At 42.8% G+C, this 18,078-nt stretch overlaps 1 protein-coding gene across 1 annotated transcript in view; it reads right to left on the reverse strand.

The window, feature by feature from the left end:
* The window catches only part of B4GALNT3 (beta-1,4-N-acetyl-galactosaminyl transferase 3), a 143,226-nt gene extending 136,476 nt beyond the window's left edge, over positions 1–6,750 (reverse strand). Inside the window, exon 1 of the mRNA XM_006891327.1 lies at positions 6,582–6,750. Within this exon, the coding sequence (XP_006891389.1) occupies positions 6,582–6,750 (169 nt within the window). The remainder of the gene's footprint in view (positions 1–6,581) is intronic.
* Between the last annotated feature and the right edge of the window lie 11,328 nt (positions 6,751–18,078).

The raw sequence follows: 18,078 nt of genomic DNA on the forward strand, positions 1-18,078 counted from the left end.
GGAGAACATGGCCCCAGCTTTGGGAGATCCAGAGTCTGGCTGGCACGTGCTGCCACTCTCCGCCCTGGCTCTGTGCCCACATGTGATCTCTTGGCACTGATACTCAGCTGGTCCCAGCAGTAGGTCAATTAAAACAAAGAGTCTGGAAACCATTTTAGTACAGATCTGTCTTCAGACAAGACCTTAGCTAATCCTATCTAAAAAAAAATGAATAAACTAAAATCTGCTAGAAAGGAGTGTTTTGTGGGGCTGGGGGAAGGTTTTTTTTTTACACTTATGAACCTTTTCTTTTAAGTACAGGAGCTTGGGGCATCATGGCAGGGACCTCGGCTCAGGTTCAGAAGTTCCCTGGTGGCCCTGGTAGGGGGCTTTGGAGGGGAATGAATGGTCCATGTGCTATTGGAAATACTTGTATTTCACTGCTCCCTCAAGTGTGGGTGCTTCATGATCTCTTTAAGTGTGGGATCCCCTTTTGGTCTTTAAATGTAAAGTGTTCCCATTCTTCTCTAAACAGGCTATCTCATTCCCACTCTAAATGAGAGACACTCCCTTCTGTCTTTAAAGATAGGGTACTATATTTCTTCTCCAAATGTGGAATATCTCATTCTTACCCTAAACAGGAGATACCCCGTTCTGTCTTTAAAGATAGTGTACTCATTTTCCAAATGTAGGGTGCTCTGTATTTTTTTTCAACATGAGGTGTTTCATTTCTTCTTTAAGTGTGGGATGGATCTTTTCTTCTTTTAATGTGGGGTGCTCCTTAGTGTTCTTAAAATCAGGATGTAGGCTGCTTCTTTAGATTATCTCTAGCCAAGTACCAACTCTGGGCAGGAATGTACTTGATTTTACCAATGGCAAACTTGACCTTTCTTTCCAGGTTATTTCCAAACTTTTTCACCTGGCTTGGATGATGCTGCTTGGGGTCAGTGCAAGTGACTTTGCAAGCTGCCACGTGGTGAGGACTTACAAAGCCACCACCAGAGCTACCACCTGGAGCTGGGGGGGGGGGCCCCCTGGCTCAGCAGGAGGACCCTCTGGGTCCAAGGTCAGAGGGCAGGCTCAGAATGGAGTCTTTAACTCCAGACTGTTCCCAGAGCTGCTTTTCAGTCAGTACACATTGGTACAGATATGCCAGTTGTTAAATTACTGAAATACTTATGGACACATTGGTAAACACTGACAGCCTCAGACCCTCTAAACACCTCACTACTCCTCTGACCTCCCCTCCTCCAGGTCAAGACCCAGCAGCTGAAGGGTTAATGCTGAGCACAGCAAAAAGACCTTCAGGAGCCTGTTCTACCACCATTTCATACTTAAAAAGTGTTAAATAGTTTTACTACTACTCATGCTTGTTCCATTCTACAATGCTTTTGTGAGGCACCACGGAGTGGGTGCTAATACATCGTGAACCCTATGTGACAGAGTAAAACAGCCCCATTGGATTTTCTTATTTCTAATTTTACGGAATCAGACTGCCAGGTCTTCATCCTGCCAAGGAGCTGGATGGATTCTAACTGCAATCTTTTGTTAGCAGGTGAGCACTTAACTATTTGTACCTATCAGGGCTTCTTTCTATATTAATATTTTCCTTGCCCTTCTGTTATCTACTAAATAAAAGCCATACTTTGAAGTTATTATTCAAACTCTTTCCTAATGCAGCATCATACCCTCTCTTTCCCCAAACCCAACTGTTCAGCATTTCCAAATACTAGCCTTCGCCTGACCTTGGCCTTTGTTTATGCTAATTTTTCTGCCTGGAATAGACTTCTCTTTCTTTATCCATCAAAATCATACCAATTCTTCATGATCTCCTGAAATGCCACCACTTCCATGAAAAAGCTGAGCCCCTTCAGCTGGAACTCTGCAAGTCTAACAGCATTGTCTAGTCACACATATCTTAAAGCTTAATGACTACTTTATGTAATTATATTTATACCTTATAGCCACCTTAACTCTCCTCCTAGATAGAAAGCTGCATGCGGACAGAAACCATATCCCAGTTATCATTACATCCTCAAAATTACCTGGGACAAAGCCTTGCTCAAAGTATGTGCTAAATAAAGATTTGTTTAAATAAGTGACTACACAGCCCTAATTATTTTGTACAGGGGACCTAGTTTCTACTCATTAATGATTTTGTTTTTCCCTGAAGCTACTCCAATTTCGGTCCTATCTTTTTCTATATATGGAGCGCAAATTGCACACCATTTATATCTTAAACTACTGGGTTATTCCACAAAGACAAGGCAGGAAGCCTGCTTCCCGTCATTATTTTACCACCCTGGAGTTTGTGACTGCCATCTCTCCATTCACTTCTTCTAGTGATACCAGTCACACAGAGACAGGCAAATGAAAGGTCCTTGGTAAAAGAGGCTGGCCTTTCAAATGACAGGAAAACTGGCGGTGGAGAAAATTGGCAGAGATTTCTAGAAAGAAGAGGCAGGGTGACTTGCTGGGAAGCAAAGCCAAGCTGAGCTGCTGGTTGCTGTGGTCAAGGCCATGGACACAGTCCTGGGAGGGGCAGTTTTACTATCCTGGTTGCTGTTAGAATGTCAGGATGTGGAGGAGGGAATGCTAGCAACCCCCTTCCTACCTCTCCATTTTCTAATTCGCAACCCCCTTTCTACCTCTCCATTCCCTAATTCTTTCTTCCCCATTTCACTTTCAGGGCAATGCCTCTGAGCTAAGAGTTCAGACTAACAGATTGAGAGGGAACTTTGATGCAACAAGTTTGGACTTGTTAAAAAAAAATATGGAAGGCATATCCTTCTCATCAAGAAGGGCATGTATTGTAACTGTCCTTAAAGGAAGTGGTCTGTCTAGAGATTTCTTAAGCCAATTTGTCAAATATAAATACATGTTCTTACTCTCTACCCAATCTACTTCATGTTTCACATTTTTAAAGACAAAAAAATATGGATTTGATATGAAATATCCTATCATATGTCTATCATTCTGTTAAAAAACAAAGATGAAACTACGGTGGTTAAGGAGTCATGAACCTGACAAAAGCTCCTTCCAGTGGGAAAATTAAGATAAGAGCAGAATGCAATGGGTCAGCAAGAAAAGTCACCCTTGCACAGTAGATGTGTTCCAAGGTCCTAGGATGAGGAGAGAGGGGAACAAGTGATCTGTCAGGGCGTAGGCTTACACTCTTGTTGATAGTGATGGTTAAGGAAATGGAGCTAGCTCCGGAATAGAAAGCTAGAAACATTTTTCTGGAGAAAGGTCAATTTCGGAAAAGAAATAAAGAAAAAGAAAATTCACTCAGAAAGGTAAGATTTATCTGAGAGGGAAACACAATGGACCCAAAGGCTGATGATTCAACACACTGAAATTGATGCTGCAGAAGATCAACGACTACAACCTTCAAGACAGGTTACATTTCAAGCGAGCTCTGGTGGCCTAGTGGCAAGAGGCTGCACTGCAATCCCAGAGGTATATGGTTCAAATCCACCAGTTGCTCTGCTGGAGAAGGATGGGCCATCTCCTCCTGTACCAATCAGATCCAATTTAACGGTACATGCACAAAATAATAATTTTTATTTTTTTTAAAAAAAGACATTACATTTCAACATCAAGAAGATAAAAATCCTCACTACGCGGGAGCCCTAGTGGCCTAGTGGCAACAAGCTGCACTGCAATCCCATAGGTGTGCAGTTCGAATCTACCAGTTGCTGTGCTGGAGAAGGAGGGGCAAATTCCTCCTGTACCAGTCAGATCTGATTTGATGGTACACACAAAAAAAAAATTTAAAAATGAAATTAAAAAAACCCCTCACTCCTGGACCAATAAGCAATATCATAAATGGAGAAAAGGCTGAATTTGTCAGCTATTTCATCTTACTTGGATCCACAATTAACACTTTTAGTTCCAGTAGTTCAAGAGATGTATTGCACTCAGCAAGCCTGCTGTAAGAGACATCTTCAAATACTGAAGAGCACTGATATCAGCTTGAAGACTAAGATGCAATTCAGGTCATGATCTTTTCTTTATTTCTTTTTTGTTGTTGTTGCTGTTGTTGTGTGCCATCGAATCATATTTGAGTGGCATAGGAGATTGCCCCTCCTTCTCCAGCAGAGCAACTGGTGGATTCAAACTGAATGCTTTTAGGATTGCTGTGCAGCTTCTTGCCACTAGGCCACCAAGGCTGCCTGGTCATGATCTTTTCAATTATTTGTTATGCAACTGACAGCTGGACAATGAGTAAGATGACAGAATTGATGCCTTTAGAGCTGTGGTGTTAGAGATGAGTACTGAATATCCCATGGACTGGCAAAAGAACAAACAAGTCGTGGAGAAAGTGCAGCCAGAATGGAGACAAAGTTGACAAAGCTTCATCTCATATTCTGGGAATGTTGCTAAGAAAGGTTATCCCTTGGAGAAGGGCACCATGCTTGGAAAAGTACAAGGTCAGCAAAACAGAGAAAGACCCTAAGTGAGATAGACTGACCCAGTGACCGCAGGAATGGACTCTGGTGTTTCCAAGTTGATAAAGATGGAATAAGATAGGACAGGGTTCAGATATGTTATTCATAGAGTCTCTATGAGTCATACTCAACAGCATCTAACAACAATAACAATACAGAAAAAGCCAACAGAAGCTTGAGTTTGAGATTGTAATTATGGCAAACCACTTCAGGGTCTCTGGAGAGAAAGCTCACTGAAGGAATATACTAAAGCAATGGAATTGTATACTTTACAATGGTAAATTTGATGGCTTGTGAATTGTATTTCAATTAAAGGAGGGAAAAGTTACCAAAAAGTGCACTGGAGTAAAGAAAAAGTTAGGTGGGGGGAGAAGGGTCATTGAATTCAGAGATACCAAGCAAGTGCTTTTCTGTCTTTAATAGTCGCCACATGGGAAAGGGGTATTCCCTAAGACAGAAAAGGGGGCTCCTTTCCAGGGTTTTCACTTTGCACCTACTTCAACTGGGCTCATCCACTTGGGCCTCTCTGAAGGGTATGGTTTAAAAAAGCACATCCATTATTATTCTAAGTATTTCAGGGAAAAGGTCTAGGAGAGGGAAGCTATGAAGACGTAGACACTGCTCATTTTGGAAGGAAAAACCTTCCTGCTAAGAGCTGGGGGACTAAGAGTAAGAGTGTCTTCCTTATAATGTGCTGAGCTCTCCGGCCCTGGAAATATTCAGGCACAGACCCATGCAATCTTGCTGTCCAGGCTGAATGGGATCTTGGAGATGATGTGGACCAAATACCTTTTATGTTAGAAGCAGTTGGTTTTCCTTGATTCTCCGGCTACAAAGAGCCAAGATTGGAACCCAACTCAGCTCGAGTAGTTTCCATTAGAAGAGCTCAGGGCATAACTATTTCTTCATCCTGAACCAGCCTGATTTTCAAGACTGTCCTCTAATTAATTCCCTCTTTTTGACCACAGGAAGAGGGGAAGCACCACACCCAAGTCTGGGCTGAGGGGTTAACACTAATCATTCTGAAAAGGGCGAAGTAAAAAGCCAGAGCCCAGGTTCTGCCCCTCAGGCTTGGGAAGGGCATCTGCTAGTTTTGGAAGTTTCTCCACTCCTATTCCTGGGGATTACATTGACCTTTTAAAGGCCTTGAACTCAAGAGTTTAACTTTGCTACACTCTTCATCAGTAAATGAAAAATCATCACAGACAGCCACGCCTGTTTTAGTGAAAACAGAAAGAGACTGTTTGCCCCTACTTGGCCAGGAGGAAACTGAGGCACAGACATTTTAAGCAGCTTTGACTAGGTTAAAAAAAAAAAAAAAAAGGAATCCATTCTCGGTCTCTCTGGTATCGACTGTGTCCTTGAGCAGGGTCTGGAAAGTTTGGTACATTGGAGAGGGTTGTAAGGTGCTGGCTGCAGATAACCAACAGGAGGGTAGGTCAGGACTGGCTGAGAGGATGGTTCAAAGAAGAGAGGAAGGCCTGAAGAAAAGAAGCTGGAAAGGTGGTGTATGAGATGAGGGGGAGAGAGGGGGAGGAAAAGGGGTGTGTGTGTGTGTGTGTGTGTGTGTGTGTGTACAAGGGGCTGGAAAGGTGGTGTATGAGACGAGGGAAAGAGAGGGGGAGGAAAAGGGGTGGGTGTGTGTGTGTTAAGAAAGCAAGCCCCCAGCAAATGCAGCAGGAGAGAAAACTGAGACCAGCAAAGTTTGGGCCCCGCGGTTGGCAGGGGTGGATCAACTGCATCCCAGACACAAATACTAAGCCCGCGCGTGGACAGCGTTTCTCTTCCACGGTGCTGAAAAGTCTAGAGCTAAGGAGGTGTCCCAAGTTTCCACCAGCTCTTCCGCGGGCCAGGCAGGGAGCCCCACTGCTCTCAGATGGGAGAAGTGAGCAGCCCCTGAGATGTCCCGGACGCACATGGCCCGGTGGGCAGGCCCGGACTCCAAAACCCAGTGCTTGGCCCTACCAGTTCCCCCCAACCCCTTCCTCTCCGGGACTAGGCAACGGGGCGGCGCCAGACACCTGGAAAGGAAAACGAGTGGGGAACCAGGTCTGAGGATGAGAGGCGGGTCACCCCCCCCGCCCAGGGCGGGAGCGACGAAGCTGCTTCTTTACACCTCCGCCTCCCCCCTTCCCACCCGGCGCTACTTACTCTGGTTCAAGGGGTTCCCGCCGACCTGGGCCGACACCACCAGCTCCAGATAAAGAGTCCAGAGTCCCACGGACAGGAGAGCGAGCGCCAGCAGCAGCCGGAAGCGCCTCCGCAGTAGCTTGACCGGGCGCAGGAGCAGCAAGAGCAACGCGGCCCGGGGGCTCCCCATGGCGCTGCGCGGACGCGGGCGCCGCCAGCGCGGGCTGCTCCCCACCCAGCCCCCGCCCCACCTCCCGGCCCAGCGCCCTGGGCGCACCGAGTCCCAGCCCCAGCCCAGCGTCTCAGGGCTGCGCCGAGACCGTCTTCCCCCGCCGGTCTCCAGCGAGGCGCAGGATCATGCTCCGTGCGCAATGGGTGCTTCGGGCTGTGCGGGCGCCCTCGCCGCCTCTCAGGTCCCTCTCCAGGAGCAGAGCCCGGCTCCTCCTCCCGCCCAGTGTCCTCCGCTCAGCTCTCGGCTGTCCTCTCCACGCCTCTCCTGTTGCAGCCTCGCGGTCTCCCTCCCTCCCTGCTGCTCGCTCTTACAGACAACCCCCGAAGAAGGATCTCTGGTTGCCCACTAGCCTCTCTCTCTTCCAGCCTCCTCTAGCTCGGGCTTTTTTCTCCCAGCTCTGGGCACAGCCGCCCGCCCCACCTGTCCCGCCCACGCTTGGGCCCCGCCCCTGGTGCACAGGTGGGCTCCGCCCTTGAGACACTAAGAGCTGGTGCTGACCTACCTGGGGTAGCAAGAGATGGAGCTGGAAAATTAGTTGTTAGCTGATCACTGATACCCGCCACCTGAAGGGAGTATTAGAATCTGAACTCTGTATGAACCGAAGGACTGGACGGTCAGACACCGAGGCACTTGCTTTTTTCAAAGCAGACGCGGAGGCTTGGAAACTGGATTTCTGCTGGGGTGACATTGAAGGCTTTGGCAAGGAGAATTTTCATGGCTTTCACTGTCCCTATTCCCTGCTTTAGATGGCAAGAATAGCAATGCTATAATTTGGGGAAAGCGTTGAATACTTCATTCTTTCTGGTCATGTTTGAAGATGGTCATTCCCAACTTCAGTCACGTTTCAGAGGAACAGCAAGGAGGTTATTTGGCCCTCAGGAATGTTAAAAACCCAAGTGCCTAGAGAAATACAAAACATTAGAGTAACACGACTTATTTGTTATGAATGGTTTTGATTTGAATACTGAATCAATCTAAATATATTGAGAAGGTGTTCAGGAGAAAGGACACTGAAAGTGGCCACTGTAGGTCACTGTGCTCTCAGAAGATAGCATCAAAATATGTGCTCAGTGCCAGGCTATTGGAGAAACAGAGGCACACATTTCCCAGTCAGATCAGGAGGTGCCTGCTGTGGAAACTTGCAGCTTATAGATAATTCTATAGAAAACCCCAAAGCCTGAAACAAAACTATATCTGCTAAGTAGCTTACTAACTAAGGATACAGGATGGGTCACCCAAGTTCATGAACCCAGAAATCTGGATTAGAGGAGAATAAACATGGTTTTGTTAGGACAAAGGAATTTTTCCCATGTTTCTGCTGTTATGTGCTGTTGTGTCAACTGCAACTCATAGTGACCCTATGCCCCATAGCACTGAACTCTACCCTGTCCTAAGGCTGTCTTCCTATTTCCAATACACTTGCCTCTCTTATCCCAATTATTGTGTCAATCTATCTCATCCTGGGTCTTCCTTACTTGTGCTGTCTCTCCATCCTTCCAAGCATGAATTTTTTTCCAAGGATTGGTCCTTCCTTGTCATGTGCCTTAAGTGTGTGAGGCAGAGCTTCAAAATAATTGCCTCCAGGGAACAGCTTGGCTTCACCATCTCCAGGACAGATCTGTTTGTCCATTTGGTAGACCATGTATGTTTTTGCTCTTCTCCAGCACCACAACTCTTCCGTCACCTCGACTTTCTCAGCATCAATTCTTCTCCTGTCATCCTTATTCATTGTCCAGCTTTCTGATGCATAGTTGTTGTTTGTTGTTGTTGTTATGTGCCGTCAAGTCGCTTGCGACTCATAGAGACCCTATGTACAACAGCCCTAAACTCTGCTCTGTCTTCTGCCAATCGTACTGTCTCTGACACACCCATCCCGATTACCCGATTACTGAATCAATCCACCTCATAGAGGGCCTTCCCCTCCTGTGCTGTCCCTTCACCCTCCCAAGCATGATGTCCTTCTCCAAGGACTGGTCTCTCCTCAAAACATGTCCAAAGTATGTTAGACAGAGTCTCAGAATCCTTGCCTCCAAGGAGCCACCTGGTTTAACCCTTTCCAGGATGAATCTGTTTGTTTTCCTAGCAGTCCATGGTACTCTCAATACTCTTCTCCAGCACCTCAGCTCAAAGGCATAAATTCTCCTTCTATCCTCCTTGGTCATTGTCCAACTCTCTGATGCATAACAAGTGATTGCAAAGACCATGACCTGTATCCGACGCACCTTAGTCTCCAGAGAGACACCACTGCTCTTCAGTACCCTGGAGAGGTCCTAAACAACAGGCTTTCCCATGGCAATGCACCTTTTAATTTCCTGGCTACTGGTGCCAAGAGTGTTGATTTTGGAGCCAAGCAAACTAAAGCTGTGAACAATGTCAATCTCTTCACCATCCATCCTGATGCTGCTAATTGGCCCAGTGGTGAGAATCTTTGTCTTCTTGACATTGAGCCTCAATCCATATTGGAGGCTGCAGTCCTTGACCCTCTGCAGCAAGTGCTTCAGGTCCTCCTCAGTTTCAGCAAGCAGGGTTGTGTCATCTGCATGATGCAGACTGTTGATCTTCCACCAATCTTGACCCCACATTTCTCCTCATAGAGCCCAGCCTCTCGGATAATCTGTTCTGCATATAGGTTGAAAAGCTATGGAAACGACGCATCCCTGGTGTATACCCTTCCCAATTTTGAACCATGCAGTGTTCCCTTGCTTTGTTCTGACGACTGCCTCCTGGTCCAAGTATAGGTTTCGCATTAGAACAATCAAGTGTTCTGGGATTCCCATTCTTCTCAGAGTCAGCCACAGTTTGTTATGATCCACACAGTCAAATGCCTTTGCATAGTCAATGAATCACAGATAGACATTCCTCTGGTATTCCCTGCTTTCAGCTAAGATCCATCTAACATCAGCTACAACATCTCTAGTACCACAACCCCTTCTAAACCCAGCCTGGATTTCTGGCATTTCTCTGCTGATGTGCTGTTCCAGTCGTTTTTGGATAATCTTCAGTAGAATCTTGCCTGCATGTGAAATCAATGAGGTTGTTCTATAGTTTCCACACTCTGTTAGGTCACCTTTCTTTGGGATGGGAACAAATATAGATCTCTTCCAGTCAGTTGGCCAAGTGGTTATTCTCCAGATTTCTTGGCACAACTTGGTGAGCACATCCAGGACAGCATCTGTTAGCTGAAATACGTCAATTGGTATACCATCTATTCCTGGGGCCTTATTTTTTGCCGTTTCCTTCAAAGCAGCCTAAACTTCTACTTTCATCATCATAGACTCTTGATCATATGTTATTTCATTAATTTCTTCTGTCTGCCAATTCCTTTTCGATACATAGTTAGGAACTGCAAAGACCATGGTCTATGTCAGGTACACCTTAGCCACTAGACTGATATCATTGCTCTTTAGTGCTGGAGAGAGGTCCCTGACTAGTTTTTCCCAAAGCAATTCCTCTTGTGATTTCCTGACCACTGGTGCCAAGGGTGTTGATTGAGAAACTAAATAAGCTGAAACTATTAACATTCTCAATCTCTTCTGCATCTGTCACAGTGCCACTGATTGGCTTAGTGGTGAGAATCTTAGTCATCTAGATATTGACTTCAATCCGTATTGAAGACTGCAGTCCTTGAACTTCTATAGCTTCTACAGTTTCAACAAGCAACGTTGTGTCATCGCACAAGTTGTTGATGAGTCTTCCTCCAATCCTGATGCCACATTCCTCCTCATTGAGTTCAGTCTCCCTGATAATCTGTTCTGAATATAGATCTAAAAGGTATATAGAAAGGGCACATGCCTGACACACTCCTTTCTTGATTTTGAAGCATGTAGTGTTTCCTTACTCTGTTCTGATGGCTGCTTCCTGGTCCAAGAATAAGTTTCACATGAGCACAATCAAGTGTTCTTCTCAAGGTTAGCCACAATCTGTTGTGATCCATGCAGTTAAATGCCTTTTAATAGTCAATGAAACACAGCTAGACGTTCCTCTGGTACTTTCAGCCAAGATCCATCTAACATTGGCCATGATGTCTCTAGTGTCATTGTCTCTTTTAAACCCAGCTTGCAATTCTGATAGTTCTCTGTCAAAATATTGTTCGTCATTTTTTTTTCCATAATCTTCAGTAAGATTTTGCTTTCATGTGATATTCATTATATTGTTTGATAATTTCCACATTCTGTTAGATGACCTTTTTTTGGGTTTGGAATAAATATGAATACCTTCCACTCAGTCAGCCAGGTAGTTGTCCTCCAGATTTCCTGGTACAAGCTGCTATGCATGTCCAGGGCTGTATTTGTCTATTGAAATATATCAGTTGGTATTCTATCAATTCCTGAGGCCTTAATTTTTGCCATTTCCTTCAGAGCAGCTTAAACTTCCTCCTTCATCACCATATGCCTTCATCAACATATGCCTTCTGATCATATATTGTTTCATTAAATTCTTCTAGATCAGCCAGTTCTTTCTGGTATTGTGAATCTGTATACTCCTTCCATATTCTTTTGATGCTTCCTGAATCACTCAATATTCTTCTCATAGTATCTTTAAGGATTGCCACTCGAAGCTTGAATATATCTTTTGGTTTCTTCAGCTTAAGAAATGCTGGGTAATTGCTCATTTCATTGTAATACTTTGCTTTGTCTTCCTAAGCTTTTGAAATCTTCTGTTTAGCTCCTTCACTTTCTGATTTCTTCCTCTTGTTTTGGCTTCTCAGTGTTCTAGTGCAATATTCAGAGTCTCTTCTGACATTCATCTCCATCTTTTCTCTCTCCCGTCTTTTTTAATGACCTTTTACATTCTTCATGGATATTTTTTATATCTTTCCACAGCTCATCTCATCTTCATTCATTACTGTTCATGGCCTCACACCTGTTCTTGGGATGGTTTTTTTAATTTAGGTAAGATAAGCTCAAGGTCAAATTTTGGTTCTTGTGGATTTGTTCTAATTTTCTTTAGCTTCAGCTTGAATTTGCATGTGAGTAGTTGGTTCCACAATCAGCACACCTGGCCTAATTTTCACAGCTGATACTGAGCTGCTCCAACTATTCTTTCCACAGATGTAATAAATTTGTTTCCTGTGTTGACCATCAGGTGAAGTCCATATGTATTATTTATATTTCTTATAATAGGTATTTGCAATGAATAACTGATTGTACAAAATTCTATCATTCTATCTCTAGCCTCATTTCTATCACCAAGTCCATATTTTCCAAACTTTCTTCCCAACTCGTGCATTCCAGTCACCCATTATTATTAATGCATCATGGTTACATGTTCGATTGATTTCCAACTGCAAAAGTTGGGAAAAATCTTCTCTTTCTTTTCTTTGGCTCTAGTTGTTGGTGCATATATTTGAATGATAATAGTATTAACAGATCTTCCTTATAAACTGTTGTAGGAGTCTATAGAAGAATTAAAATTCTTTAATAAAAGAAAGAAATTTCTAGATCAAGATATTCTGCTCTGCATTCCCTTTCTCTACCTTGCCGCTGGTAAAAGGATCATTAAACAAAAAAAACCCATCACCATTGAAAAAAATATTTATGGCTGTCATAAAAGTGGCTACTATAGGGAACTCCAGTGGCCTAGAGTATAAGGAACTACCAGCCCAAAACTACTTGACTCTACCAGTTGCTCCTCGGGAGAGAGATGGGTAATATTCTCCTCTGCATTTAACAGCTTCTTAATGACTGCCGGAGGATCAGCTTTGAGTCAGTTCTGACTTGACGGCACACAACAATTGTTTTCCCGAGCATGATGTCTTTCCCCAGTGGCTGGTACTGCCAATGACACATCTAAACTGAGCAAGACTGTCTCACCTTCTTCACCTCTACGGACCATTCTGACTGTTCTTCTGAGACACATTTGTTTGTTTTTCTGGCAATCCATACATAGTATACTCAATATTTGTTGCCAACACCATAATTTGGATGTGTTAATTCTTCTTGGCCTTCCATTTTCATGCATATGAAGCAATGAAAAATAGTTAACTATTTGAAAAATCAACTATTGATCCAAAAAGCATTAAAAAATCCCTGTGAATTTCAATCCTTCACCACTTATCATGATGTTGGGTATTTGTCCAATTTAAGGTTTTTGTTTATCTTTCTGTTCAGGGTTACTCCATCCTGAAGACCGTAACCTTTGAAATTCATCAAAGTGCTTCAAGTCATCTTCACTCTCAGCAAGCAAGGTTCTGTCTTCTGCAGACCTCAGGTTATTAATGAGCCTTCCTCCAATTCTGATGCTGCATTCTTCTTCAACCTATATGGTCATGGGTGTACTCTCATTCATCTACATATACCTGTTCGTCTTGCCTGTCAGCCTGTGTATCTATTTATTACAGAGATAACCAGTTAGTGTATGCAATTTTTATTATTTACCTTTCTTGTCCACAATTAATTTTTTATTAAGTGTGTCAAATATATGTTTATTGGGATGACTTCCTGTTCATCTTGATTAAGGGTAGTTTTGTTTCTGTCTGAAGGAGTCCCCTTCTGTAAGCTTTGCTTTTATCTCCTGTTCTCATCAGTCCCAGAAAGAAGTGTTGTCTGTAGTTTCTATTCATCTCTCTGCCTTTCTTCTCCTTACTATCACTCCCTACAACACATGTTTTCTTTTTTTTAAATTTCCTAAGGGATACGTTCAATCCATAACAACAATCCCAAGTGTCGCAGAGTAAAAGCAAATCACCGAGTCGTTCTTCTTAGATGCCACTGGGCGGCGGGTGCTGACCTTTTGGTTAATAAAGAGCAAACTGGTAACTTCACCAGGGACCTTAAAACATCATTATAGGATATAAATGAGAATTCAGGTGCAAAGGAAAGTCATCCGGTAGGTAATGTAATATGTAGACTTCCATTCTTTTTTGGAAGAAGGGGTAGTGGACTGTGAGGAAAGTGAAGGATCAAATGTATGTCTAGACATTTGAAAAGCAAATGCATTATACGCAAATTCTCTTCCAAGACTAAAGTTCACAGAATTGAGTGCAATCCTCTCCCTTCTCTCTGCTACAACTTGGTTAAATAAATGTCCAGTAGTCTCCACTGAATTATTTTAACTTTCCCTAAGCCACCTCCACGACTCCCTGACTCCAGGATCCTTTACCTCCACTCCAGTCATCCTCCCCCCATCGCTAACTGTTCTTAATAAAAATCTGTTATGCATACACACACCTGCTTAAAAATGTTTAATGGCTTCCTGGTGCTTATTGATTAAAATGCAAACTGTTCATCTGGAATTCAAAGCTTTCCAAAGACCTTTTCCAACATTATCTGATTTATGAAACACTAAAGACTCTAGCTAAAATTAGTTGCTGTCTTCCAGCACATTTCTCTTCTAGCTAGTAGCTTGGTCCTTTCTTTAAGGTCCATATCAGTTTCTATGAAACCCTCCCAGACCAGTTTGGTCCTCCAGCGACTTCTTCCTCCTTCATGCTTTAGTGCAATGTACATCTGTGCTAATCACTACTGGTACTTTGAGACTTCCTTTAAGTGTAAGTCTCGCACCCCATTCACTGTGAGGCTTCAGACACGTACATTTTACATCCACGTTTGCAGCACCAAGTCCATTTTAACACTTCATAATGTTTGAGGATGAAGGCAGCACGTGAGGGAACATTCCTACACTCTTCCCTGTAGTTAGCTCTTTAGCAGAAGATTATTATGATGGATGGCTCTCTATTGGCTGTTCCCGCTGTTTTTTAGTTGATTCCAACTCATGACAAATCTCCTTCAGGTTCCCAAGCTTCTAAATCCTAATGGGAGCATACTACTTACTCTTTCTTGCTCAGAGCAGCTTGTGGATTTGGACCAACAATTTTTTGGTTAGAAGCCGAACGCCTGCTGTCAAGTCAATGCTAACACTAAAATCACATGTGATAAAGCAGGATAGCCCCCTAAGGTTTCCAAATCTACAGTCTTTAGGACAGGGGTTCAAACGTCCAGCCTTTTGTTAGCAGCTAAACTCTTAACCATTGCACACCAGGGCTTCTTTCCCTAATAATCTCAAAACATTCAGTGACATTGAGTTAAAAACCACTCAGAGCTGACCTCCATTGGGTTTCCAAGGCTGTAAATAGCACAAGAGGAAATTGCCCATCTTTTGTCTTGGGATCATTGGTGGATTTGAATTTTGGGAGAAGCGTGGCCTTTGGGTTAGTAGTGTAATTCCCTATATAGTAGGTCACTAGAGCTAACTTTCTTGAAAAGGTATTTCCAGAAAGTCCCAAAGCCGCAGCTTTTTTGTTTTGTTTTGTGGGTTGTTTGTTGTTTGGTTTTTGGGGGTTCTAATTCCCATACTTTTTTCCTATCCAAAAGACAAAGACATGCACACCCATGTTTACCGTGACTTTGTTCACAATAGCAAAGAGTTGGAAACAACCTAAGTGCCCATCAACAAACAAATGGATAGAGAAGCTGTGGTATATTCATTCACACAATAGAATACTACTCTGCTTTGAAGAACAAGGAACACATGAAATATAAAATATAAATGCTGAGTGAAATATCTTAGACACAAAAGGACAAATACTTCATACGGGACTGACATCGGGGTTGGGGGGAGACTGAGAAAGATGGGATAAATTATGTATTCTGCATTGAAACAGATGAAGGAGAGAACTGTTTAAAAGTGATATATGATTAGGTATTATTGCCATGACAGGAGTCCAGAACGAAGGCTGCACAGTGGAATAGACTTGGGGGAAGAGATTGAATAAAATGAAAGAATTTTTCTTTTCGTTTTCAAAGAGAAGAGCAAACTGGGGCAGGGGGGCGAGGGATGGGCAGGGAAAAAAGTAAAACAATGAATGGAAAATCCAAAGTCTCTGTAAACTTTCATTAAAATGAATAATAATAATAAGAGGGGAAAAGTAATAAAAAAGGGAGGAAATTTTAAAAAGACTAAGAAGCAGCCAGCTATGTAAGAATCAAGTAGGAAGTAGTCAAGGCCCTTGAAGTAGTGTCTCATTGGAGGCTGCCTGACTGAAGACAGACTGGATTTCAGCCAGAGAAACAAAAGACCTCCTGAAAGAACTAATGTAGTCACTTTAACCAATCACTCAAAATATCTGTCATATGTTTTATAAAGATATAGAACAGATGCTATAAGGGGCTTCTCCAGAGTACTGAAAAGCAATGATGTCAGCCTAGAGACTAATGATCCAGGCTATGGTCTTTCCAATGACTTGCCATGTCTTGTCCAGATAGCTGGACAGTGACTAAGAATGACAGAAAAATTGATGACTTTGAGTTGTGGTACTGGAGAAGAGTCTTGAACATACCATGGACCTCAAGAAAATAAATAGGTCTGTCTTGGAGAGTGTAAAGCCAAGTTTCTCCTTTGAGGCTTGGATTCTGAAGCTCCACCTCACACACTTTGGGCATATGGCCAGGTGAGACTAGTTCTTGAAGAAGGACATCATTTTCAGAAGGGTGGAGCAACAGTACAGGAGAGGAAGACTCTGGATGAAATGAATTGATACAGTAACAAGGGCAATGGGGGTATGTGGGTCAGAGTCAGTGAGACTGGCTGAGGATAGGGCAGGTTCAGAGGTGTTATACATAGGGTCATTAGGAGTTGCAGGTGACTGGACAGCACATAATAACTACAACAACAATATTTTGTGTAGTTCAAGAGAAAAATTATTTCACAAAAATTAATCTTAAAGGGAGCTCTGGTGGCCTAGTGGCAAAACACTGCACTGCAATCCCAGAGGTATGCGGTTCAAATCCACCAGATGCTCTGCTGGAGAAGGAGGGGCAATCTCCTCCTGTACCAGTCAGATCTGATTTGACGGTACACGTAAAAGTAATAAAATAAAATAAAAAAAAATTTTTTTAAATCTTAAAATATAAGACACTTTAAAAGCTAAGCTACTCACTGGTGGTGCAAACACTAAGTGCTGGGTTACTTAGCAAAAATGTGGCAGTGTGAACTTCCCGAGACTCTGGAAAGAAAGGTCTAGTGATCTGCTCCCAAAAGGTCACAGCTTTGAAAACTCTACTGCTCTGCAGTACGTGGGGTTGCCATGAGTAGGAATCTATTCATTCAACAGTAACGGTTACAGTGAATTAAGGGAAATAAGGTAAAATATTGAATGATCCAGGAAGCATTAAAATAAGATGTGGAGAATACATAGAGTCATTGTACCAAAAAGAATTAGCCAACATTGAAATATTTCAGGAAGTACATATGAGCAAAAGCCAAAGGAAGAAGTTCAAGCTGTACTGAAGACACTAGCAAAAAGTAAGGTCCTAGGAATTGATGGGATACAATTGGCATGTTTCAACTAACAGATGCAGCTCTGGACATGCTCACCAGTCTATGCCAGAAAATTTGGGGGTAACTGCCTGGCTGACTGACTGAAAGAGATCCATGTTTTTATCCATTCCCAAGAAAAGTGATGCAAACAAATGTGGAAATTATAGAGCAATATAATTAAACCACATACAAGGAAGATACTGCTGAAGATCATTCAAAATGGCTAGAACAGTACACAGACACAGAACTGCCAGAAGTTCAAGCTGGCACTGCAGCTCCATACATGTCATTGCTGATGTGAGACGGATGCTGGCTGAAATCAGAAAATACCAGAATGTCTATTGTGCTTTATTGACTGTGCAAAAGCATTTGTTGGTGTAGATCATAACAAATTATGGCTAAAATTAAGAAGAATGGGAATTCCTTAACACTTTGTTGTACACATGAGAAACCTTTATCTAGATCAAGAAGTTGTTCTGTGAACAGAGCAAGGAAACAGAGTATAGTTTAATATCAAGAAATTTATCTGCTAGCGTTATATTCTTTCTCCACACTTATTTAGTCTGTATGTTGAGTAAATCATTCAACAAGAAAAAGAATTGGCAACAGGATCAGAGGAAAATTCGTTAAAAAACTGCATTATGCAGATAATACAACCTTGGTTGAAAGTGAGAAGAATTTGAAACACTTGCTGAAGAAGATCAACGTTAAAGCTGGTTTACATCACAACATCAAGGAAACAATAGTTCTCACCACTGGACTGATAGGCAACATCACGATAAATAGAGGAAAGATTGAAATTGTCAATAATTTTATTTTACTTGGATCTACAATCAACACTCTTGGTACCAGCAGTCAAGAAGCAAAAGAGTATTGCATTGGGCAGGTCTGCTGTCAGGAACTTCTGCAAATTACTGAGAAACATTGACGTCAGTTTAAAAACCGAGATGTACCTAATTTAGGCCATGATCTTTTCAATCATTTGCTAGGCATCTGAGAGCTAGACAGTGAATAAAGGACAGAAGAAGA

The sequence above is a fragment of the Elephantulus edwardii genome, unplaced genomic scaffold, assembly GCF_000299155.1.
Source record: "Elephantulus edwardii isolate Elephantulus edwardi_28Jun2011 unplaced genomic scaffold, EleEdw1.0 scaffold00096, whole genome shotgun sequence".
NCBI lineage: Eukaryota > Metazoa > Chordata > Mammalia > Macroscelidea > Macroscelididae > Elephantulus > Elephantulus edwardii.